Raw genomic sequence first — 25,246 nt, forward strand, 5'->3', positions numbered from 1 at the left:
ACCATATCAGCGTTTCAACACTTATTGCTTTAAATTACATCAATCACTCCCTCCCCTGCCCTCGCATTCTCCATCCTCCCTAGGCTCATTTTTCTCTGTCTCTTTTTATTACTTTGCCTCTTCATCTTTCTCCCCTTTAACTTCTCTTCACATTATTCTAGCTCTAGTTGCCTTTTCATCATCCTCCTATTCCCTCCCTTCCTCTCTTACCCCTTTACCCCTATTTGTGTCATTTTCATCCTCTCTCAGTCTTCTCCAGCCTGATCTCCTCCCTCTTTCTTCTCGGTCTCCTCTGCCGTTTCACTCTCCTTTTTGGCACCATCCTCAACTTTTTCCTTATCATCCCTCTCTTTCTCCCTGTCTTTGAAGAGTTGGGCTAATTTCTGGAACTGGGGTCCCCACTCTTCCAGCCCTGCTCCCCAATCCTCCTTCTCTGCATCCTTCTCTCCTTCGCTCTCTAGCGAGCTCAGGGATCCGGCCCTGGACCCTGTCCCCTCCAGGCCGTACACCTGCACAGAGTCGTACGGTGGCTGCGAGGGGTCGAAAGTGACCTGGGCGAGACGCAGACGAAGAAACTCACCCACCCTCAGTGCCAAAGAAGGACCCCCAGGCCCGGGTGCCCCTCTTGCCGCCTCCATTCCTGGAACCCAGTTGGCCCCGAAGCCCATCACTCCACCGTACGCTCCCCGAGGCTGCCCTGGGAAGGATAAAATCTGCGGGGTCATATCCCTCCTGCCCAAAACATACCCTCCCAGACCCACTCGATCGCGCCAGTCCCCGATAAAGCCAGCTGCTTCCGGGTAGACCGACGGAGTCCCGGCCAGTGATATTCCTCCGTTCTCCCTGTCTGGCCTCGCCACCACAAAGTTGCTCCCCATCTCCAGTCCTCCTCTCCCCAGGGTGCCGGGGTAGTCCCTCTGTCCAGACACCTCCCCCTGCAGGACTGTGGCATAGTTGCGTCCACTTGGAGGTTGTTGTTGTCCATCTGTGGAGGTGGCCCCATTTCCGTTTCCACCTCCACCTCCTCCACCTCCATTGCCACCACCACCTCCTCCTCCTCCTCCTCCTCCGCTGGAGTCAGACTCAGCCACGCTGGAGCTCGTACGTTTCGGGGACAAGCCGGATCGGGAGGCCCTGCGTCCCGCCAAGGGGAGGGTAGCCGAGTCGCACACCCAGCCACCCACGCCGTGACCCTGGCCGATCATGGAGCCGGATCGGGTCATGACCAGGTTATGCTCCCTGGGTAACGTCTCCGACTGCACCTGGAGGGAACGTAGGCGAGCACGAGCGGTTTCAGTTCGGGGCTGGGGTTGGGTGTTAGGTTTGTAACACAAAATGGGATGAGACAATTTGCCCAAGGAGGGAAAATTTAATAACAGGCACAGTAAAAGCAGAGAGATGGGAGAGTGTGATGACATAGTGCCCAAATGAAGGGAAAGCAGGAGATGGTGACGATAAAAAAAAAAAAAAAAAGATTTAGATGGAGGAGAGACACACATTGAGCAGAAAAGAGCGGAAGAAAAGCAGAGTTGGAAGAAGGCATAGATATTAATTGAACACTAGAATGAGCTAACACTGCACTGTGAGAGGGAGATGGAGAGGGACGTGATAGAGAGATAAAATATTTGAAAATTAAATAAAGCAAGGGGCAACAGAGCCTTGCTGTGGCCTAATAAATAAAACATATAGAGTAGCAGGATATACATAAATGTGCTGACATGTCTGTATCACCATCTTCCCCCAGCATTGTCCTGAATCTCTCTGCTCCATACACAAATTAAAAACATTCAATTGTTGCAGTCGCTGCAGTAATCTGGAATATAAGGTTGAACGCAAACTTAATAATTACTTTGTATTTGCTTCATTTCTTTCTTACTTATTTGTTTGCCTTCGTAATTGAACGATTAAGTCATTCATTCAACTTTAATGGCGCCTCCGATGCAGCCATCTATCATTAATTAAGCAATTTATACAATTTGAATTCCTGATCCAGTGCAACATCTTCCACTTTTTCTCCTTCCCAAAACCGTCCATCCATCCATGCATTAAACACCAGATGTGCAGGTAAGCGTGATTTGCACAACGTAGATTGGAGAACACCATTAACTGAAGCATTACAGTTTGTCCTGCAAAGTAGCTATCTTGGATGCTACAGGCAACGTTTCTATGTAAGCAATAATATGAACTTGATAACCTAGTATCCCCCCTTCAGCTGTTTTTTGAGACTTGGTAGACTGGATCAATAAGTATCACTACATACAAACTTGAAATGAATTTAAAGCTGCAGTGTGTAGAAAAGGAAAAAGCTAAATCAGTAACAAACAAAACACAGATTTTAAAAATATACAGCCTCTATCTGCAGCTCTTTCCTCTCTGTTTTGAGCCTCTTTTACTAGACTTTGTTGCCTTTTATACTAGCTCACCTGTTTCGGTTGAAAAGACCTGTGATTGGCTCCCATCACGAGACACCTAAAAAAGAAGCTAATAGGAGGTGCTGAGGTCTAGTTTCTTCTCCCACCACTTGAATTGCAATATGGTGAAAAGTTAGAATAGAATTTTTCCCCAATGATGCCAAGAAAAGAAATGATTGAGCTTTAACATTTTTGTTTTTCCCTGGCAAAATGGGAGATTCCATAAACTAAACACTCAGCATGGAGGTCAGTGTATCTGAGTTCAAATCAGACCAGCTGAACTGCAGTTCCTCCAACTGCGTATTTGGTGTGAAGGCAGGCTCATTGTAATGCTTACCCAGTCCACATCTTGAGTGTGGTTGACTTTGTCCTCGTTGCTGCCCTCTGTACAGTTGCTCGCAGTTCCCGTCCCTCCACCTCTCTCCTGGCTGTCAGTGGTCCTTGGCGTCCCTCCATCTGACGTGCTCACCCCACTTTGTGGTGCGGTCCCGTCGCGGCTTCCCGTACGACTCCCTGTTCGGCTTCCCGTACTCAGGTCTGTGGGGGCTATGTACACCGCCCCAGACTCCATCGGCCCGACTATGGCCCCCTGGTTCTGGATGACCAGGGAGTGGTCTGGCTGGCCTCCAGGGAAGCGGTATGCCAGCTCTGCCAAGCCTGGCTCAAATGTCCCACCTGGAGCACGGCGGAGAACCGGTAAGGTGTGGCTGCTGTAGCAGAGACGACCATAAAGGGGTCCTCCTGGTCCTGAGTAGTTGTGATCCACACCTTGATTCTGAGCCCAGCTGTAGGTGCGAGCTTTTTCTTGAGCACGATGGGTGTAGCGACTGTAAGACAACACAAAAATGACCAAAAAAAACTCTGCTAAGTCTGATAATTTTGGTGTCTTCATTTGGACATTATGTATTCCTGGTGCGTGTCTCAGCTCGTTGCCCCTCCGGGTCACTGTCTGGTCATTTTATATAGCATCATATCTACATTGTAAGGCATTTTGTTAAGGTATTTGTACACCTTGGGAAAAAATAACCCAGTGGACAAGATAAACAAGCAAATGGGTATTTCAGAGATTTCGTTTTCACTTCCATAACGTTGGCCAACTTCTGCAGAGTTTTAAAAGAAGAAAAACGTAATGCAGCACAGTGGGGAGGGCGAGATAACCTTACTTTTTGTCCTGAATATGAAGAATAAATTACAAACTTTTGTAATGCAGGCTCCAAATCTTCCAGCTCAGTCCGAGCTCAATGCAAGAACCGCAAACCACTAGCTTCAAAGTTCCCGTAAGGTTTCCCTATCAACCGCTCCGAGGCAGTTTAAAGAAAAATGAAACATTAAGTTTCACACAGGTAGTATTATTGCAGGAATATTGCACTGAATTGCATTAGATTTAGAAGGTTTTGCATGCAGTTGTGTCCACCTCCGTGAATTGCGAGAAGCCATTTCCGATAAACTAAAAGCAGTCTTTGTACTTGTTTATGGCCTCTCCATATGGCTTGCATGAATTCGGGAGCTAATTATTAGTCCAAAGGCAATAACAATGTTTCACAGAAACATCAAAGTGGGTGCAAACAGCTCTCTGATGTAGCTGAACATAAATGAGCTTTAACAAAATGAGCACAACAAAGTGGTCTCCGGGGACTGCAAAGCTTGATAGCCTTCTGTCTCAGCATTTTGATCTGTGATTGATTATGACCCAGGAGTTACGGCTCGATCAGCTGCTTAAGTAGCTCAGTTAAGTGCTGGAAAGCAATGAAAGCTTTGACACCAAAAGGGTTAAGTTTGGTTCCTTTCTGGTCTTCCTTGTAGCGTGTAACAGGAGGCCAGCTGTGTGGTCTGATGTAATTAAACAACAAGCTTCACACATGTATGACCGCATGCGAACAAACTGTCCCACACAACCTTCTGCCTACTCACACATTCCTGCTGTCCAGCGTTCTGTAACCACGCGAGCGGGAGCTGTGCGGAGCACTCTGGAGGGCAGCGATGTCAAAAGCGGCCGTGTCGGCCTCGCCTCCGCCCTCGTCGTCATATGTTATGATGTTCTCGCGGACGTCGTCCTCCTCCAGTGGCGACAGGGAGTCACGCTTCTGACGGCGCAGCGACAGCGACAGGGCACTCACCGCTGCCGACGGGGGTTGGCAGCGGGAATCAAAGGATATTGAGGGGTAGGAGAGAAATTGGAAAAAGAATGATGAAGAAGGGGGGATGGGGGCAGAAGTCACAGGGGAAATAAAGGGAAGGAGGAAGAGGAGAGCGTGAGCAAGGGAGAGGAAATCATACAGACAAAGAGGTGAAACACAGAGAGACAAAACGAATACAGAAGAGGCCTTGGGTTAGAGGGCTGGTATATCATATCAGCAGGCTGCATGCCTCCACTCTGTAATTGACTTTGAGCTCCAGCCAGGCAAATGGATGCCTTGTTTTCCCATGACTCCATGACTCTCACTCCATATTCCCAAAGTAAGGGGCCTACATTTGATCCTGCGCTGTGGCAAAGAACCAAGCTATGGAAGCTCTTTGACGGCTGTTCAACAAACACACCTGTGCTAAAATCCACTCAGAAATGGAGAATTGGTGTGCTGCAAGTCAAGCAAGAATTGACAAGAATTTTCCAAAAACTCAGTAAATTATCCTTGTATATGGTTAATATAGAGAATACTTGTATGTAGAACTCTTCACAAGTCGAGACATTTGGATAGAATCCGATATAGACCCAATAAGATTAAAAAAGAACACAATGCACATAAACTATTTACAAAAATACACCTTAAAAGTAACCACAATCTGAGCTTAACCGAAAAGGACCTAAAGCTAACTGACTAACTTCATAATTACTGCTGCTACATTTGTCAGTCTTTCTATTTTTGCATGCCACATACAGTTTGCAGCTATACTGGTGGAAGATTAGCCAGCTGTAATTTTAAAAAATAGATTTCTGACATATTGTGAGTTCATCAGTTCATCTGTAAAATGTGACACATTGCAATGACAGCACAAAGTCCAGGTTACTGTTGTAGGAAGCTACCGCTGGGTGACAAATTAAAGGAAAAACCCCTGACCTCGTTGTTGCAGGGATCTGTTGACTGCCTTGGGAGGCATTTTGCTGACATGATTTGGTTCCACTTGTCCCCTTAGTGGTAAGGGTCACTGCAAATCAATACAAAGTTGCTCTGAGTGATCAGCTTTATCCTATTGTGACGCATCTCTGTCCTGATTGGAGTGGTCTCTTCTAGGACCACAGCACCTCCATCAATCGGGCATGAAGGGGACATGCTAAGACATCACTCTCCACCATCATCATCATCAAAACAACAAATGGAGGGAACATCTTTTGGAAGAATGGTGCTCATCCCCCCAGTAACTCCAGAAACTTTGGAAAATCAAAACCAAGGAGCTTTGAAGCTTTTACAGCAGCATGTGGTGGCCCAACACCATACTAAGACTAACGAACTAACTATGTTGGTTTTCCCTTTCAATGCCAATCCTTGCATGATATTGCACGAGACTAAAAAACACTTTAATTTTCTCCTTAACAACTTTCATCTGCACAAATCCATTAATCCAGAAATCCAGTAGCTGTAGTTGTAGGCTGTGATTGGACAATTACAATTTGGGGGAGGAGATTAACAAATATTAAATTACCATATCACCTTTGTATGCATATGCGTGTCTTGTGTCTTGATATGGAAGTGTCTTAGGCGGTTAAGCCGCTGCAGCAAGTACATGTACAGCCATAATAGTGTTGGAGGTTGCATTATTTGATTTCCATGGAACTAATCCAATGATCCCTGAAAGGAGTGGGAAATCTCTAACCTTCCATAACAGTTTGAGTGATCACCTTCCTGCCATGAATGTATTTCTCTCTTTATGGATGCCTTTATCCACAACACATGAGTGGCTATCAAGCAGCTCCATATCCACGTTATGTACGCCAAACCCCTTTTTAATAACCACATGGGATCCTGATGGCGCTATTGTCGAAGCTTCTGCGAGAACATTTGGCGTTTTGTTTAGGGCCCAGCTATACAGTTCGGGATTAGTATGGACGTCTTATAGGGAAGGAAAACAAGCTTTTACTGGAACTACGCTTAAGCTCTATTCTGGAGCCACCAACACTATAAAGTTTTGTGTGTCTCCCCTGCTACAGTTCGCATCCTTGTCACTTAGACAGCTAAATCCTTAACTCCGCCGAAGTCAATGTGCATGATCACCTTCACGGCATGTTGCGCTTCTTTCTTGATTGAACCGGCCTCTTCCAGAATGATAATGCCTCTATCAACAAGGCATGAGTAGCGATCCAACAGACTGAATAGAAATTACAATCATGCTGGCCACGAGCCAAAGCCTTCTGAGCACTTAGACATTATCCAATTGAGCATTTGAGTTTCTGAGAAGGTGGTAGTGACATTTTATTACGCTGCTATCAAAAACCTGCGGGCCCAGATAATCACTCAGAATTGTTATTTTAGCTGTGATTAGAAGTGACCTTGCCAGAGGAAATAACTGGACCAAAATTGCGAGGAAAAGTAAACCCCGCTATTGAGCAGCTGTGACTAAGAGAAATATTTACGCTGCTGCTTTCATTATTTTCATATGCAGATTAAGCATCCAGGGATGTAGTGGAGGGTAAACAGCCCTAAACACTATTTACTCAACTTTTTATTTGTAGATTAGCATTAAACTCCTTTATAGGCAGTAAATCTTAATGATATAACTTTGCTGCATGCATAATACAAAGCGCTGTAATAAAATCATGATGTAAGTTATATAAGTAGGGTCTTTTAAGGGGCGTAATATAACTCGTGTTACACTGTTTTACTATCGCTTTTGTATCCCCGTCTTCACAGGCTTCATCTCAATGCATCTTCACAAACTATAAATGTGACAAATTAAAGGAAAAAACAAACAAACACAAAGCGTCTTAGCAAAGTGTTGCGACATCAAGTGCCACCAGAACAGCTTCGGTTCACGTTGATTCTCTAAGTCTCCGGAACTCTGCTGCAGGAATAACACATCATTCCTCCAAAAGATATTCCTGTCATACTTTTGTGGTGTCTTGTTCTGTTTCCCCCCCTTCGCTGCGTTTCTTGTGATCTCCCTGTTTAGACTCGTCACATTTCTCTATTTTGAGCCTCCTCGTATCCTCAGATCTCTGCCTTCCCCCCATTGCGAACCGGAAATCAATCTTAGGGCGCCATCTTGAAGGACGTCTCAATTCTTAAAATGCATCTGGAGGACAGGCGAGGCGTGCAGAAGGAGCTGTGAGCGACTATACATAGGTTTATATGTTCTTTGTGGAAGTCTTGTGACACACAGAAGAGGTGACACGAAGCTGGAATGTTCAAACAAACGATTGCAGGAGCAGGACCGACAATTGCACGTGTACAATATGTGCATGCATATCACTCAATCATCACATGTGTCACTCTTTATCTGCACAGTAGTCTTGTGTCACAGCACATGCGAGTGGTAACCAAAAAATCCATAGATTCTAATCCGACATCCTTGGATTGTGCATAACTTCGGCCACGCATTTTGCATTATGTCTACTAATTCTAAGCTTGAAGTCATTTTATGGCATGTAAGAACAATGGTTGAGGATATGGTTGCTTTTAAATGCTGTGCAATGAGATGCAAGATGCAAAAAAATTCAGAAAACTCTCAACACGTTATGCCATGTTGAGAACTGAAACACAAGGAAACATGTTCTGTAAGTCGTCTGTTCATCTGACAGAGATGAGAAAATGCAGCTGCAGGCTATAAGAAGACAATGGATAGACGGTGCAGTTGTGCCACGCGTCATGTTTCATTAAAACCGCTTTGACGCAGCATTTTTGGTCGCTGTGTCATTTTGTTTAAAGCTGCCTCAACTCCTCTCTCCTCTCGTCTCTTCCTTGCCGCTTTTCTCCTATCGCTCTGCTAGGAGGAACAAATACACAAGGAGAGGGGATGAGAATGTAGAAATTGAGAAATGAGGAGAGGAGTTTATCTCCCTCTGTGTCTGGGTGCGGATCCATCATCAGGCTCCTGGCTGCCGATCCACCAACGCACCTGGTCCTCGCCGAGTCACCAGGCTCCCCCTGCTGAACTTAAACCCTGCTCCCAGATCTATCAGTCTGCCATGTGGTCATAATTCTACGGCCAACTGAGTTCCAGTAACCTGTTGCTCCTTGTGTTTTGCCTGCCAGTTAACCTTGTTCTTCCTGTGCCTCAGGATCCCAGCTGGTCTGTGCAACCTGCCTGCTAACTCTGCTCAAGTCCTGCCACCACCAGAAATATTCATTCTGCTCTCCCTCTGCAGCACACCAGCCACTACCTCGCGCCGCTCGCTGTATCACTGCTCTCGCCTCACCCCGGCCCCCTGCCTCCCGGCTCTCCCTCTCCTTCATTTGCATATCTTGCTATAAAACTGTGTTCACACACTCCTGCAGTACTCTGGAGTACTGCATGTGGGGCTACAGCAAATTACTACTTGTATAACAATTCCCTCATTCAGTGTTTGGATGACGAGAGCGCCAACCGACACTTCAGTCCAAAATCTCTTATAGGTGTTCAATTGTGTTCAAATCTGGTGACTCTGAAGACCATAAAATGATTCACATCATTTTCATCAAACCATTCAGTGACCCCTACAGATGGGGGTATTAACATTGTGGAGGAAACCACTACTATCAGAATAGAAATGTTTCATCGGCATAAAAAGGTGATCACTCTGAACAACTTTGTATTAGCATTCAGTTCCCTCAGAGGGGACAAGTGGACCCAAACCATGCCAGCAAAATACCCCAAACAAGTCGAGGGTGTTTCCTTTAATTTATCACCAGTCGACTCCCTGGATGTTGGATGCGGGCCACTGGCCTCTCACTTCAGGCACCTTTTTCCTCTCATTCTGCTATTTGCATGTTTTCAAAGTCCACTACAGAATAACAACAACCTCCTGGCTGGGTACCAGTGGCTAACTATCAGACTGAAAATGTAGAGTTTTGCAGAAGATTTTGATTGTGCAGAAAGGCAAACCTACTGGTTCCTTTTCAGTGGATTATTCACTTAAAACACCATCCTGCATGCAAATGTTCCACCACATCAATTCCACCCATAAAGGAACAGCAGAGCTCCGTCCTTTGCTTAGACCTGCTCACGACGACTGTAATTGGTTTAAAGAAATACAAACAGCCAGAGTGTCTTTTTCCTCAACAGCAGAATAATAGTGTGGTGCGTCCAGGTGATTATGGTCTACAGAATGAGCTTACGGTGGCCCAGAAGTGTCACAACAAAACAAAAGCCACAACACAACACAATAAGCCACAACGCTACAAAATAAACCACAACACAACACAGTTAGCTGCAACACAACACAACGGCTGCAACGGAAAATGTTTTCTTTTTTTTTTTTTTAACCCGGAAGTTATACTGTGAAGTGCGCAACGCCACACGAAGTGGGCAGAAGCCGGAGATTGTTGGAAACAACTTGAGAAGTAAGTAAAATAACTTAACTCAAATTAAGTTTGAATTATAAATAAAGAGTCATTGCATGTTCGACTTGTTAATGTGGACACCATAGGTACAGCCCGTTTTTGATAAATGGACACTATTTGCCAACAGTATTTTACTTACTTTCGAGTTGTTTCCAACAATCTCCGGCTTCTGCCCACTTCGTGTGGTGTTGCGCACTTAACAGTATAACTTCCGGGTAAAAAAAAAAACAACTTCCGTTACAGCCGTTGTGTTGTGTTGCGGCTAATTTGGTTGTGTTGTGGTTAATTTGGTTGTGTTGTGGCTTTTGTTTTGTTGTGACACTTCTGAGCCGCCATATGAGCTGGCTAAGAGACACTTGAATCAGAGCATTTACCCAGCAGCGTAGCGACACAAGCCAGGATAGCCAGCAGGGCGGCGGTACTGAGCCCAGGCGAAGGCAGCGTGGACTGCTGAGGGAGACACACCGCCTCTCTTTCCCAGTCCCACTCGCCCTCCGCCTGTTTGTCCTTCTCTTTCTCCCCGGCTCTCGCGCCTCCTCTCAGGCAGGGGCAGACGGACACGGTGACCGTCCCGGTGCTGGTGAGGCCCGACGTCCCGTCCCTGAGGACGAGCGGCACGTAGAGCGTCAGGGTGGAGGATGAGGATCGGGACAGAGGCTGGATCTGGGACAGCAGCACCAGGCTGGCTGTGGGGCCTGAAGGGAGACAGACAGCGAGGAAGACACTTGTAATCATTCCACAGTTAATTGCACGGTGCAATTTTCCATTTTCTGTGCTGGATGGCAGCAGGAGGTTACAATTTAGAAAATTCACTGTGCTCATGTTTGTGAAATTTGCGATTCCAGTCAGCCGCTGACTGATTTAAACCACAAAGGAACGGAGCAGGCGAAAAATATCTGACTTTGCTGATTCCTTCCTCCTCTGTTATTTTTACTCTTTTTATTTCACACCTTTTATAATGTGGGAACTTTGTCTAACGTTGAAACGACACTTTTTCCACACGAGAATAACGGTGATGCTAATTTGACGTAATGGGAAGAATCTACTAAAGTGTCTAAAGCAGGGCAGATTGTATCCTTTCTGTTGCAGCCACTCTTTATGATTTATGACTCCCAGTTGGCTAAAAATAAAGTCGGATATACTTTCACATTTAGAAATACAATCCCAAATATTGTTTGAGTAATGCACTGCCACTCCACAATGGAATGACACAGTACAGTATGTGCAGAGCCGAGGCAGCACATCCAAAACACTGAGCTTTACAAGATGTTTATATTGGCCCACAAATGGGAAAACATCGTAAGTGCGCACATCTTTGAGCTCTTTTGAGATACTGTGATCAATAAAGAGAGGCTAACTCTCAACAATTTGAAAGGACAGGGTGCAGCAACAAGCAAAAAGGTAATAGCCTATATTGATCTAATTCTTTTTATATTCGTGAGAAAGAACCGTTGGTATCTGTGAGGGACGTTTCTTTTTAGATTTTTTTTTTTTTTTTCCCAAAAATGAATGCACAAGGCTACAAAAAATCTGTCATTGATAAGAGGGCGTGTAGACACAGTGTGGAAAACATTTCATCAGCATGAATGGCAACACAAAAGTGACAGACGCGACTATCGAAAAAATCTTCTGTGATCCAAATCGCAGATCAAATCATCATCTTTTTTAACAAGGCAAATGATGTGGCGTGCTTTTGTCAGACAAGCTGTCCGTGTCGGGAACAGGGGGGCACGGGTTTCTTGTTTCTCTTGTTCTGCCGCGGATTGACACATCAAAGTGGCCTCTGATTCCACATGACATTGAGTTTATCCTCCCCGATCCAGCCAGTGCAGGTTCACTCCTCGTGGTTTTGTCACGATGGGAACAATTAGCGCCGGTTTGGTACCAAAGATAGCCAAAGGGTACTCCCATTATCAGCTGCTGAGGACAGTAATTACAAATCACGCTGTTGAGGGCCGTAATCAGACATCAGACATCGGATTAGGCAAAAAATATCAGCAGTTGATAAAAAAAAAAAAAAGTGTGCACAGCCAACAGGCATCATATGCTTGTTTTTATAATTTATAAACGGTACGATCCGTCTAATATTGTATGGATAAACAGTGTTACGACGGTACTTCAAACAGTTCTCCGCCTCACCTGGAAGAAAGGGGCATAACTCACATTTTTGGGCATAACAAAGCTTTATATCATTGCCACCTTAAAATGTTTGAAGCAATCAAAGACAAAAGGAGAGGAAAGCTTTGAGCTGGCGGCTGTTCTTCCAGGACAAGCACCCATCCACACAACACAGGTGGCAGTGGTCGCAAAATGTTGTTTTGAACTGTTTTCCCATGAAACTTAATCACCCAACCTGCACCGTCTGACTTCTAGCTGTAGGTCGCCATTTTCAGTGATGATGATGCTGTCGAGAAGTATCTGGTGGCTAAAGATGTGACCTTCATCCGTGAAGGGATATCAAAGCTCCAACATCAAGTTTATTGAATTTTAAAGGGACTATATTGAAAAATAACGCGACAACAATCTTTCTGGTGAGGCCGAGAACTTTTTGAAATACCTTCATATCTTAACAAAAGGTAGATTTAGAAAAAAAAAAAACTATGCGTCATATGAAAGGTGCCACTTGTAGCGGTGAGATTTATCACCCAACTCTGCAGCTCCCCTCAGCTCTATGGAGTGCATTAGGGTCTTTTAGCTAACTAATTAGCAACTGTCAGGTAACACATTACCTGACAGCAACATCAGCAGGCAATCAAAGTTAGCAATTAGCAGGTGAACCAACCGCCGACTGAAGCATTTAGCCGCTAAAGAGACAAAGGGTGCAGATTCTCAGTCATGCGGGTCACGTTAACCCTGAGAGAAGACGTTTCATTTCTCATCCGAGAGGCTTTCTCGGTTCGAACTGATTGGTGGGGAGGAAGATAAATACCTGAGACTCCCCACCAGTCGTTTAGAATCAAGGAATCCGCTTAGATCAGAGGAGAAACATCTTCAAGGGGCAAAAAAACCCAAAAACGTCCAGATGCCTTGTACTGAAGCACATATGACAGCTGAGGAGATATTTCCCTTAGAAGCTGGTGGAGACCAAAACAAAGCTAAAAGTCGTGTTAGTGTTAGATTTACAATCAGCAGGTGGCCAGAAACAGGATATGAAATGAATGGTAATAATGTTTGATGTGAGCTGGATGTGTAAATGTTCGTTATATCTACTTAATATGACTGAGTAGTTAGTGATCAGAATTGTTTTATTGTATGTGAAGTTATTTATTGTGATTTTGCAGCTGTACTGTAACATTATCACCCAAGACAAATTTCTCATCTTATATCATCTTATCTTAGCTTAGATTAGTTTATCTTGTCCTAATATTGATGTCAGTGTTGTGTTAGTTGATTCCAATAGTCGAAAAAAATAAAACTACCTTTTTTAAAACATTATATATATAAAATATGTATATGTTTTTTTGGTGTAGTAATTTCCCTGAGGTCTTGTTCCGAAGGGATTAATACAGTTTTATTCAAATTCAAATTCTAATTTTAGACACTTCATCATGCTACTGATATCTTGAGCTCGCGTGGCACATGCATTTTGAACATTTGCCAAAACGGATGCTTCACGTCCGTATACGTTTTAGTATAACATGCACTAAAACTGTCTGTGCGTTTGTGCGAGGAAGCGGGACAGAAAAAGCAGTATTTTTTGGGGGAAACTAGAAACAAATACTAAGTAGCTAAATTCAATTCCGCTGAAGTGAATCAAATGAAGCAGCTCTGATTTCTTCAAAAGCTTTTCAGTGGGAACCGTAAGTGTACTTGGTAGTGGAGAGGAGAAGATGGATGTAGAGAATATGGGAAGGCAAACAAGAGGGACGAACAAAAGAGAGGAGGATAACAAAGCAAAACAATGGGGCCACCAGAGTTGGGAGATGGATGGTAGAAGAGAGAGGCAGAGACAGAAAAAGGGAAGGGGGAGTTAAAGAGGCAGAGGGTTTTTGAGAGGACGGTGAGAGAAAAAGAGAATGGGAGAAAAGACAAAGATGGAAAGAGAAAGGCGGAAAAAATATGTGGGATTAAGAGCCTTAAAAAAGTGGGAAAAAAAACAGCGTGCCTGCCAAGGGAGCTAGAAAAAAAAAAAAAAAAGGGAATTAAGAGGAATTCACATAGAGGAAAAGATTGAGTGCCTACCACCGCTGTCCCTGACGCTGAAGTTGAGGGCAGCGCTGGACTCCGGAGGGATGCTGAAATACACGGTGCTGTCATTCCCTCCCTCATCTCTATCAATCGCCCGCAACACCTGCACCACCTGAAACACAGAGATAGAGAGCAGAGGAGGCGCCGGGCGAAGGGGGACGGCGTGAATGTGCGCTCGGATGCATAGAGGGAAAAAAACGAAAAGGAATGAGGCAAAGACACTTACACAGAGATTGCTTTTTAGCTACAAACCATTAGCTGACGTTGGCAGGAATCAAAAAAAAACAAGCCCAACAATTAGTACGGAGACACAAGCGAACTGTGTCGGATGCTCACGCCACATAAATAACCGCGCTTGACGTGAATCGCCTTTCACGGGGTACGCTGCAGTGTGCCTTTCAATTTAGTAATAGCATCTGCACAAGTCTACATTGACAATCGTAACAAAATTAATCTGAAAGAAATCTCCCGCAGCCCTAAGCTGATGGGTAATTTCTTTTTAATGAAAAACTCTGGTCGTCATTATGCAAGACGCTCTTTCAGGAACGCTTTCGAGTGCTAGTTACGAGGCTGAATGCGGGGATGATGGGTGCCGCATGCTCTGCGTGTTAGTCAGCGTCTCTAGGCCTTGATAAGATTTGCTGTGTTCAGTCGCATTATGTTGAGCTGCTGTGTGTGAATATTCAAAAGTGTTGTGCCTAATGACTTGTCATACACAGACGTGCATACACAACACATGGGAAGATATCATAATTTCCCCTCTTTTTTTTTTTTATTTTTTGTTTTTTTGAACAGTCTCCCGCTCGCTCAAATAACAGTATACACAGACACAAACATGAACATCACAGGCAAAAACAAATCAAAGTGGTTGCCATAGAATCACAGATTTAGTGGCGAAGCAACAAAGACACAAGCAGAGCAATGAAAACACCAGCAAAAACAACAGATGGGCCAAGACACCAAATTATAGTGATGGAGCCAGCATGGAATACTGAGGATGGAGGAGAGGAGGGAAGAAGAAAAAAAAAAAAGAGAGCAAAGGATGGTTTCCAAGGAGAGACCGAGGAGCAAAGAGATGATTTCTATAATTGAGACAGGATCAAGTAAGGAAAGCGTGATGCAGAAAAATAGACAGGAGCACAAATAAAGCATGAAGGATGGCGGTGAGGAGGGAGGCAGTCTGAGAGGAGGCTCAAGTTTAATTACAATGTGAATAGCTGCTGTGTTCTGATAACAGGCCATGGAGGATTCACCTGCCTCCATGGTGAATGGGCATGCTGTAGCTGCATGGTGCCACAACTGAATAGATACAGCTTTGTGCTACTGCACTCCGTATGCTCCTGTATTTGAATAGGCGTGGCTTTTTTTTTTTTTGTACAATACGCGTCCTTATTTTGAAGGAAATCTGTTTTGAAGTACTTCATGTTCCTTTGTAGGACACATCATTGTTTGAAATGAATCAATCTGACAGCACGACCCTCTTATCTAACTCCTCGCCTGACAACACAGTGACGTGTTTGCAGATTGGCTGTTCGTGTTGTAGTTGTGTGATTTGTATAGGGCGCATAAAGTACGTTTGCATATGTTGCCTGACACAAAAATGGTAACCACCGTATCTGATTATGCAGGCACCTACGCGCTATATGGGTTGTACACGGCGCGTAAAAGCACATACAGGATGGACCGTATGTGCTAACATGCTGATGTTATGGAGGTGTAATGTTTTCTATATTCACCGCTTTAGTTTAGCACGTGTACAGCTCATAAACCAAAGTATTTGTTAAGTTCAACACAATAATTTTACCTTTAACCATCCCAGATTAAAAATGTGGTCAAATGTGTAGAATTTGTTTACAAGGTGTGTCAGAAAAGTTTCAGGCAAAGCATGGTTGTAGACGACATATAACTCCTTATGGCAACAGTATCACCTGATGGAAGTGGCCGTTTTTTAAGATAAGACTAGGAAGAACAATAATCCCGAAGTCAATTCTTGTATCAAAGAAAACTACGACATACGAGGTGTGTCAGAAAAGTTCCAGGACAGGTGTCACAAAAGATATATTTCAAATCCAAACTACAAGTTTCCCCCCTTCCAAGTAATCCCCCTGGAGTCTAACACACTTTCCAGCCTTCTCTGCCACACCGCCATGCACTCCTGGAAGGATTCTTCCAGGATCCTCCACAACTCCGTCGTCACAGCCATCTTGATGTCGTCCACATCTTCAAAACGGGTCCCCGTGATGACCCCCTTGAGCTTGGGGAAGAGGAAAAAATGACATGAAGCCAGGTCGGGTGAGTAGGGAGGTTGCTCCAGCACGCAACTGTGGGATGCTCAGGGCGTTGTGAGCAGGCGTGTTGTCATGGTGAAGCAGCCATGACTTGTCCTGCCACGACTCTCGCCTCTTCTCGAACGAAGCAAACGCCGCAGGATCTCTTTGTAGACGTGCTGGTTGATCGTCTGAAGGGGAAAACTGGTAGTTTGTAGTTCTTTTGTGACACCAGTCCTGGAAGTTTTCTGACACACCTCGTATTTCCAACCCCCACTGTCCCCGATTCAACCCAGGACTACACACTGGAATGGTCTTAAATCATCTCATACAACACTTATTTAAATTCAGGAACTTGATAGGTTATGACCTGACTTCTTAAGAAACATGCGAGGCTTCGGTACTAACGCTGTTTCTACACAGAAAGCATTTCAGCTGTGGTTTCCATTCATCCGCATCATCATCTAACAGAACAGATACACTCCTATTTTATTCATCAACCTCGCCATCTACGGAGGCTTGTGTTTTTACTCGCGCTACGCCCCACGCAGCAAGTGTATTTCTCTGTTTTACATGTTCGACTGCGGTGATTGTGTGTTGGACTCCTTCTAAAACACCTCCATTGCCGACGCTCGCAGAGCACCAGAGCTGCTGCTCCGTAGGCATTACTTAAATTCTTCTCACATCTTCTTGACAAATTACAATCTCCAGCACTGCCAAGAACCCTAAACTGAACCGAGGACTGAGCAGTGCCAAAATGCAGTTCCAGGAACTTGTCCCCGAGGTGGGTGGGTGAACAAAACGCAGAACCTGTGACAAGTCAAAGCTGTTCTTTGGTCATGTAGTGGAAAAAGATTGATTAATAGACTGCAGTAGTTTACATAGGAATCTCTCATTCCACTCAAACTAAAGACAGTGTATAATGTCACATATAGAGGCAGCCACAAATAACTTCTACGGTAATTTTCACACATACTGACCTGCCCGATGGAGGATGAGTCACACATGGCGGTTGTGTACTGCCTGTCGAGCTCGGGTGCATTGTCATTCAGGTCTAAGGTCTCTATTGCAACCAGAACTCTGGACACCTGGCTGGGATTATCTGAAAGGAGAGAGCAGCATGTCACAACACAGCCTTCACAGCTGTATATGAAAAATTACATGAATACAATCCCCTGTTGCAAAGAAACACCAGCATGTACAATAGGCACAGAAGGGGTGCAAGTTTGCACTCCATTAATTTCATTCAATTGCCCTCATAGGCACGATCAAGCATTTCGGTCTTTGTCCAAAAACTTCAACAACACTCAGATCACATTAGCGAGCACACAATTGGCTAAATAAACAGTAGTACATTTGGTTTCATTTGGCTTGTGTTACAGCTCACAGGCTCCCAGCTGGAGTATAACTGATGCTTCCATAGCAGTCAGATTTTTCCACATCAAACTGTTCCATTCTTAGCCAAAGCATCTCTCGGTGTCAAGTGTGTGTGTGTGTGCGTGTTTTTAAGAAAGAGAGAGAAGAAGCAGAGGCGGGATGTAAAAAGCAGTCAATCTGCATGCAGCCGCACAAGGACGCAGTTTAAATGGATTGGCATGAGGTTTCCCCACACCCCATTCACTTTTCTATACACACACTCGAACATGAAGTTCTCACAGCCCCGTGCTTGAAAAGCATGAAGTCATCCTCTGAGCCTTCTGAACATTCACCATTACATTTCGGGCTGCTATGACACAATCCGCGCTCACCAGCACACATCATCTATCTAGGCAGGCAACCGTGCAACACAGCGGACCACGGTTTCTGCAAATTGAGACGAACGCACACACACACACACACACACATTCACTCCCACAACATGCTTTCAGACCTTGAGCGGTAACACTGTGTCATGGATGACAGCAACTGGTTTCCATCGCTGAAAAGCCGAAAATGAGCTCTCGCTGTACTGCCGCTGGGTGAGCTGGCCTGCCCGTGGCCATGGCAGGGCCCCTACTGAGCTTTATGTCAACACAGCCTCCAACAGTCTGTTTATTAGATAGAGCTCATTATTCAAGACAGCCACTCACTGTGCCGCCGCCACAGTCCTACCAGCACATTGCTGCCACGAGGACCCCTGAGTAGATTTTAAGTAAAGATTAACTTTGTCCAGAGCAGGCTTTGGCAGGAAAACAACTTTCCTTTCCTTGTGCACAGCAGAAGCCGGACAGTCTTCTCTGACAACACTTTCGCTTTTCACACAAACCAGTTGGATTGTTCTTTTTAGGGCTTTAATGACTTGTCACCTGCCAAAAAAAATACAAAAAAATACACTGGAGCTTAGCCAAGATTTAACAGGATGCAGGTGTTAATTTTAATACAAACGCCAAACGAGCGCAACAGGTTGTTTTTCCATTGCCTTCAAACACATCACACGTCAGAGCGGTTCTCTAAGCCGGCACCCGGCATCAGCAGGACGACAGCTTTTGTCAGCGGCTTCAAAAATACAGTGACCAGTAAGATGATTCATGTGACTTTTCTCTGATCCGCTGCTGCTGCTGTTGTTAAGGTTCGGATTTGGTTAGGCACACACACAAAAAAAGAAAACCCTGATGATGTTTTGGATTAAAAAGAAAAGATCTTTGATTGTTTGCAGCAGATGGGATGCAAACAGCAGGCTTTTGCATGAAAATCAGATACTAAACCGGCAACGCGCCGCTTCCATCTTCACTTCTGAGAGTCTTATTGCTCACAGTCATAATTTGCGGAGTTAAAAAGAAGGTCTCGTAAGCTTAACTATAAATTATTTGCTTTTGAATGAACAGTCAAGGCTTTGCTTGACAACCTGTAATTATATTAGCTGAAGGACATTTCAAGAAAAGGTAATGTGGTGATATTTAATATTTTTCTTACTGTCAACAAATCCAGTGGAAAAAAAAAAATCATCGCATCTGTACAACAAGCCTCCGCTGTTGATCAAAAACAAGATGCAAACAACAAGTGAGCCGCATTTTCTCCCTGGGTGACGTGTCCCTTCTTTAACATGGACTCGGCTCTTAAAGTAAAGCATCATGCTGCCTTGAACGCACACTAAAGCCCCATATATTGTCTCCAGACAATTCAAGTTTACTCCAGTTTGAGTAATATTTGCGAAAAACTGAAGTGGCCAGCTGCTTTAGGAGATCGTTTACCCCTTTTTAGAAATGAAACTACAAACTGATGACCCCTTTTTTCCTAATAGAAACTAATGATCTTCAAAAAGAGAGGCATAGACTTAAGATGCACTTATACAATGTTGGTTTGGTCATTGTGAAACCTATTTATTTAAATGTTAATCATCAGGCAGTGTTCTATTAATGATCAGTTTCTCAAATGTTTTCAGAGAAACTAAGTGTTCAGAGTTCCAGGCTGAGAGCTACTTATAGTAATGTGAGATGTGTCTGTTACAGTACAAGAGTCAAATATAAAGATCTCAAGTTTTTCAGTCTGAAAAAGGCTCCTTTGTCAATTTATAGACTGTAACCGAGGCTACAAGTTCTTCTAAGGAGATGCCTTAGTCTTATCTCTCGGAAGCTGTGCTGTCTGAGGACTTTTTACAAATGGAAAAACATACCATCAGTTTTAAACTTACAACCTTTTACAACGAGCCAACAAGAGGAGAGTTATGTGTCAGTTATCTTATATATAAGATGTCAATCTTGTTCTTCTCCACCAGACAAAGGGCTGTGATCTCTCTCTCTCCCTATTGCAGCGATACACTTCACTTGTGTTTTCCATAGTGTTTGCAATAATACATTTTCCATCGACCCAGCAATGTGTTTGTTTTCTTATTTAAGATAACGTGAATCATGGCAGCTCTCCACGACATTCTTTCAAGGGATTTGTGGAAACTAATCCGTGTTGCCAGCCTTTAAACCGAACCACTTCATTATCTGTTTTGTTTCTCACACTATCACTGTCGAGTAGGTGTGCTACTATTCACACTACCTGTGTCAAGGCCAAATGGCTTAAAGGCTTTTACAGACGCCGATGAGCCACAACATTAAAACCACCTCCGCATAAAACTGCACAGGGTCTCCTCACGCCGCTTAAACTGTTCTCAGCACGACGTGGCAACCCCGGAGTTTCTTGATTCCTTCGTTCAAGTTGAATTATTGATTTTTAAAAGAAGCAATCGGCAAAGTTGGCTCACCTTGATCAAAAACCGAAACGGCAACTAAACACATCTTTTGATGTTCCTGCTTTCATGTGTCTCACTGTTTGCTGTATTTTTACTTGGAATCTGAAAGGTGATTACCGTTCCCCCTCTCCGGTCTCACGTTAAAGCGCTGCGTAGCTCGACTTCGATTTGTTGCCTTAAGTCTGTGTTTCCAGTTGAATCCTTATGAGAACGGATCAATTGCAGCATCAGATAACTCACACAATAAAGATCAATTGATTCTCGAGGCCCGTTGCAACAAACCGTTCGTGGTGCCAAACAGCATTCAGCCCCCCAACCCACCCATGGCTTGATGACTCGAGAGCTAAGCCGCTTAGTGAAGTGCATCACACAGCGGATACTGCGCTTTTCAGACACCGTACAACACACTCCTTTAAACCTCTTACTCATCAGTGGGCTCAGGTGTCAGAGGTGGGGAAAAATGTTGGTTGCATTGAAAAATGTCAGCTCTAATAAAAGAAATAATCCAATGAACACGCTCTAATGATGTCTCGGTGTTAAGCTGCGTACAAAGAGGGACCTCTGACCTCTCTGGGTGGCGATGACTGTGATGTTGTGCCAGTGCTCACGTTCCCGGTCCAGCTCCATGGCCGTGGTGATGAGGCCGGTGTCCGGGGTGATACGAAACAGAGCCTCTGGGTCTGACTGAGGATCAATGGAGAACCTGAGGGTGAGGAAAAGCAGGGTGAGAGGAGAAAAAAATAGAAACTAAAAAAATAAAAAACGCTTGAAAGAAGCAAGGTGAGTGAAAAGAGGAGAGGGCAGAGAGAAGTGTTGAAAGAAAGAGTGAAGGGAGGAAGCAAGCAGAGATGGCAGCAGGGTGCCGAGTGAAAGAAGCAGACGGGGCAAGTGTGCGAGGGAGCGATAAGGAAGTCGGCATTCAAATGGCCAAAGAATTAATATAGCGAGATTATCGCTCCTGATAGCAGCTCTTTTGAAGTGCTCCTGATTATCTGAATATCTCTATGAATATACCAACTATCATTCTTCCCCACACGCTCACTCTTAGCACTTTTTGCTTTTAATTGGGACACGCTTTTCTGTGGTTGTTACAGACAAATCGCTCGCCTCCCTCCTCGAACCGTTCGCGACAAAACCAACTGCAAACACGAGCGAAAGCGCGGAACCGGCGAGCGTCTGTGGTTACTGTCTGGCTCAAGGGAACACTGTGTGGGCATTTAGTTGGATTATATTTATTTGGTTAGCTCTTGCTGTTGTTTCCTTTAACTGTGGAGTTTGAATTTCAATCCAAGAAAGACTGCATATCCCTTGATTAAAAATGTTAAAACTTAATGATATCCTCTAAAATAAAGGAAGAAATATGGCTCTCGGCAGCATTAAATGCTTAATTTGTCATTAAGCAGTAAAAACGCCTGCCGTTAAAGCGGTATTGTTATGAGTTCATAAACAGTAAATACTTATAGGGACATTGTGGGAAATAGGCTTATTTACTTACTTCCTGATACCACTCTAATGTCTGTACACTAAATATTAGGAGTGGAAACGGCTAACCGGGCTCTACAGGAAGTTAATCTGTACAAAAACAGCCGAGTTCTTCTTTCCAAGATCCTCGTAAAGAGTAAAGGAGGACCTGCTCCACTCGTATTTTCTATCTTTATGAGCTCAATTTATAGGAATCTAAATGCTGAGATGTTACAAGAGGACCAAGACCTTATACTGCACCTGATATTATTGGTCAGACCGGTGTCAGGGTCCACGGCGCTGACTCGGCCCACGGTGCAGGCCGGAGGGCAGTTCTCGGAAACATCCATGTGGTATCGGGCCCGGGAGAACCTCGGCGGCTCATCGGCATCCAGGACTGCCACTCGGATCGAAGCCCGGTCTTTAAAAGGGCCTCGGCGGAGGAAGCGAGGGTCCACTATGGGGTTAAGGACCTCCACAGAGAAGGAGTAGGAGCTCCGGCTCTCGTAGTCTACAGCCTGAGGGGGGACGGAGGAGGAAGGTGAGTTGCATCGCAATAAAGTCAAAAAAAGAAAATCTAATGTAGAAGTATATAATCAGCAGGCGCAGACATCCACATACTGCGAAATGAGTAATGATGACACTTTTTAACAGCAAGAAATTATGTAAATGTCACATTTAGAAACATCAGATGCGATAGTCTGTGTTTGTGCTTTCATTTGGTCTAATTCTCACACTAAATTTTCCACAGATGACTGCTAAATTACATATCAAAAGCAGAGAGATGGCAAATAATGAATTATTCCAACAGATAACAGCTCACACGGGCTCCGAGAATGGTCACATCCCCCCCAAAAAAAATCCGCTAAGAATAATTCGGAGTAAATAATATCATGGTTACCTTACGTGTTGTGACGTTTGGATTTTTGAAGTGGTACTTTGAAGGTTGTTGTGGGTGGATGCTTAGATGGTGCGGCGCGTGTGAAGTCGGAAGAGACATTCATGAGGTGTTGATGTTACAGCATTTCCAATGAGGTTCTTGATGCTCAAAGAGTTGAAAGGATCCTTCAGAGCTCTGACACTGAAGTAGCTACATGTTAGGGTGACATTGCTCTGAGTTGATGTTTGGATATTCTTGACGTGTTAAAACTAGAGGATATATAGCTGCAGAGTTTACTGCCAGGGAGCTGAATGCTGCCGGTGCGTTAGTGGGAGTAATGAGATTAGCATGGCTTTCTACATGTAGAGCAGATAGATGTAGACATGTGCTACAGCGGGTAGTTGAAATGGACAGTTTATCTTGTTCTAGTACTATTGTTTGGCACTGCAGTGTTGGCAACAAAAGTGGAAAGTGTGTTAGCGGTTACCTGGCAGGTGGCAAACATGTTGGTAGGAGTAGCAGAGGAAACATAAGCAGAAGTTTCGGCCAAACTGATCGAAATATCTGTTTTTGTGAATCGCAAAGTATCAAAGTCTTTATTATTTAAAGTAAGATTTAAGCTTTTCTATGCACAATAACCCCCAAAAAAGGGCCTGAAATAAAATTTGCTCCCGCTGCAGGGTCAGTGCTCCTCCTTTGGTACGGATCACAGCCTTTAAACGCTTTCCGTAGCAGCTAAGACTCTTTCAGTACTTGTTCGGAGGACTTTTGCCCATTCTTCCTGTGAAAGGCTTCGAGTTCTGGGAGATTCTTGGGCTGTCTTGCGTGCACTGCTCTTTTGAGGTCTATATTCTCTACGGTGTTAAGGTCGGGGCAAAACCTTCAGCTCGAGCCTCCTGAGCAGGTCTATTGTGGATTTTGAGGTGTGTTCAGAGTCATTGTCGGATCCTTTTTTTTTTTTCATCGTATATTTCTTTTTGTGCAGACGGTGTCAAGTTTTCCTCCAGAATTTGCAGGTATATAATTGAATCCATTTATCCTTTTATGAGTGAAATATTTCCTGCGCTACCGGCTGCAACACAAGCCCAAAGCATGATCGATCCATAGACTGTATAAAAGATGGACGTAGCTACCGTGACGTCACCCGTTGGTTTCTGCACTGAGAAAATGAAGCCAGGATTTTACTACTTCCTGGTTGACATCTTGGATTTTTGGAGCCAGTGACGCAAAAATCGTCAGAGGGGGGCGGAGCCATAAGAGCAGCGATTGGTCAGACGGATTGAGAGGCAGGCCCTCTCTGCCCGCCCACATTTACCGCCTTCTGCTCGCTTCATCTGCATCGTCGCTGCCAACTGTCAATCAAGCCGGCCACGCCCCTTGCCCCGCAAACATTTGACAATTTTTAAAAAATTCAGTATTGATTTATTTTCAGATTGGCCACCTGATCTCTGGATTTGACCATGAAAACTAATTTTTAAAAAATCCTGAGCTGTAGGAATGCAGTATTTCGTGATCTGTGATCACTTCTTTTCCAATTCATTTCTATGGGAGCCAGGGCTTTTTGGAGCCAGGACTAGCGGACGTAGTGATATTGCAGGTTTTTGGCACTTCCGGGTTGGCTTCATTTTTCAGGGCCGGTTGCTACGTCCATCTTTTATACAGTCTATGGATCAATCAGCCTCTGTGTTTAACAGTTGGAGGGGTGTTCTTTTTAAGAAATGCTGCACCCTTTTTGCTCCAACCATACCATTGCTCATTGCAGCCAAAAAAAGTTCTATTTGAACTTCATTGTGAGGGTGAATTTTGTGATGAGGATACAGGATCGTTTTTTTTCTGATGACTCCTCCATGAATTCATCACTCCAGAGTCTTTAAATCTTGATCTCTTTTGCAGTCCAGCGGGGGTTTTGATTAGCCTTTACAGCAACGATAAATGGCCTTTTAACCTGAGCTAGGTTCTACAAAGCGCTTTACCAATTCACACACACCACTGGTGGCAGAGCTGCCATGCAACGTATTAATTGCGAGCAACTCAGGGTTGAGTCACTTGCCCAAAGACACTTAAGCCTATTAAAGGGCCAGGGGTCGAACCGCCAACCTTTTGATTAATGAAAGACCCACTCTACCACCTGAGCCACAGCTGGATTCTTATGAGCAGTTCTAATGGTAAGTGTTCCTCGTCTTCCAGGCCTCAACTTGACCTCCGCCTCTCCTGTTAGCTGCCATTTCTTAATAACATTATGAACAATGGAAACAGTCACCTGCAACTGCTCTTTTCTCTTCTCATAGCTTTCTTTTGCTTCATGGGCATTAGTTTTTTCATTTTTCGAGTGCTGGGCAGCTGCTTAGAGGCGATGATGGTGGTTTGAAAAGTCAGATCATTTATACAGCTTTGAAATTCGTACCTTG

The 25,246-nt window shown here is 44.4% G+C and overlaps 1 protein-coding gene across 1 annotated transcript in view; it reads right to left on the minus strand.

Annotated features, from left to right (window-relative positions):
* Positions 1-245: 245 nt before the first annotated feature.
* cdh24b (cadherin 24, type 2b) overlaps positions 246-25,246 on the minus strand; it is a 113,450-nt gene continuing 88,449 nt past the window's right edge. The window contains exons 8-16 of the mRNA XM_008293950.1: positions 22,220-22,476; positions 21,064-21,200; positions 17,319-17,440; positions 14,066-14,183; positions 10,258-10,578; positions 4,323-4,530; positions 2,749-3,238; positions 1,106-1,262; positions 246-985 (exon numbers count right to left, since the gene is read on the minus strand). Of these exons, the coding sequence (XP_008292172.1) occupies positions 246-985; positions 1,106-1,262; positions 2,749-3,238; positions 4,323-4,530; positions 10,258-10,578; positions 14,066-14,183; positions 17,319-17,440; positions 21,064-21,200; positions 22,220-22,476 (2,550 nt within the window). The remainder of the gene's footprint in view (positions 986-1,105; positions 1,263-2,748; positions 3,239-4,322; positions 4,531-10,257; positions 10,579-14,065; positions 14,184-17,318; positions 17,441-21,063; positions 21,201-22,219; positions 22,477-25,246) is intronic.

The sequence above is a fragment of the Stegastes partitus genome, unplaced genomic scaffold (assembly GCF_000690725.1).
Source record: "Stegastes partitus isolate 25-593 unplaced genomic scaffold, Stegastes_partitus-1.0.2 Scaffold925, whole genome shotgun sequence".
In the NCBI taxonomy this organism is placed as follows: domain Eukaryota; kingdom Metazoa; phylum Chordata; class Actinopteri; family Pomacentridae; genus Stegastes; species Stegastes partitus.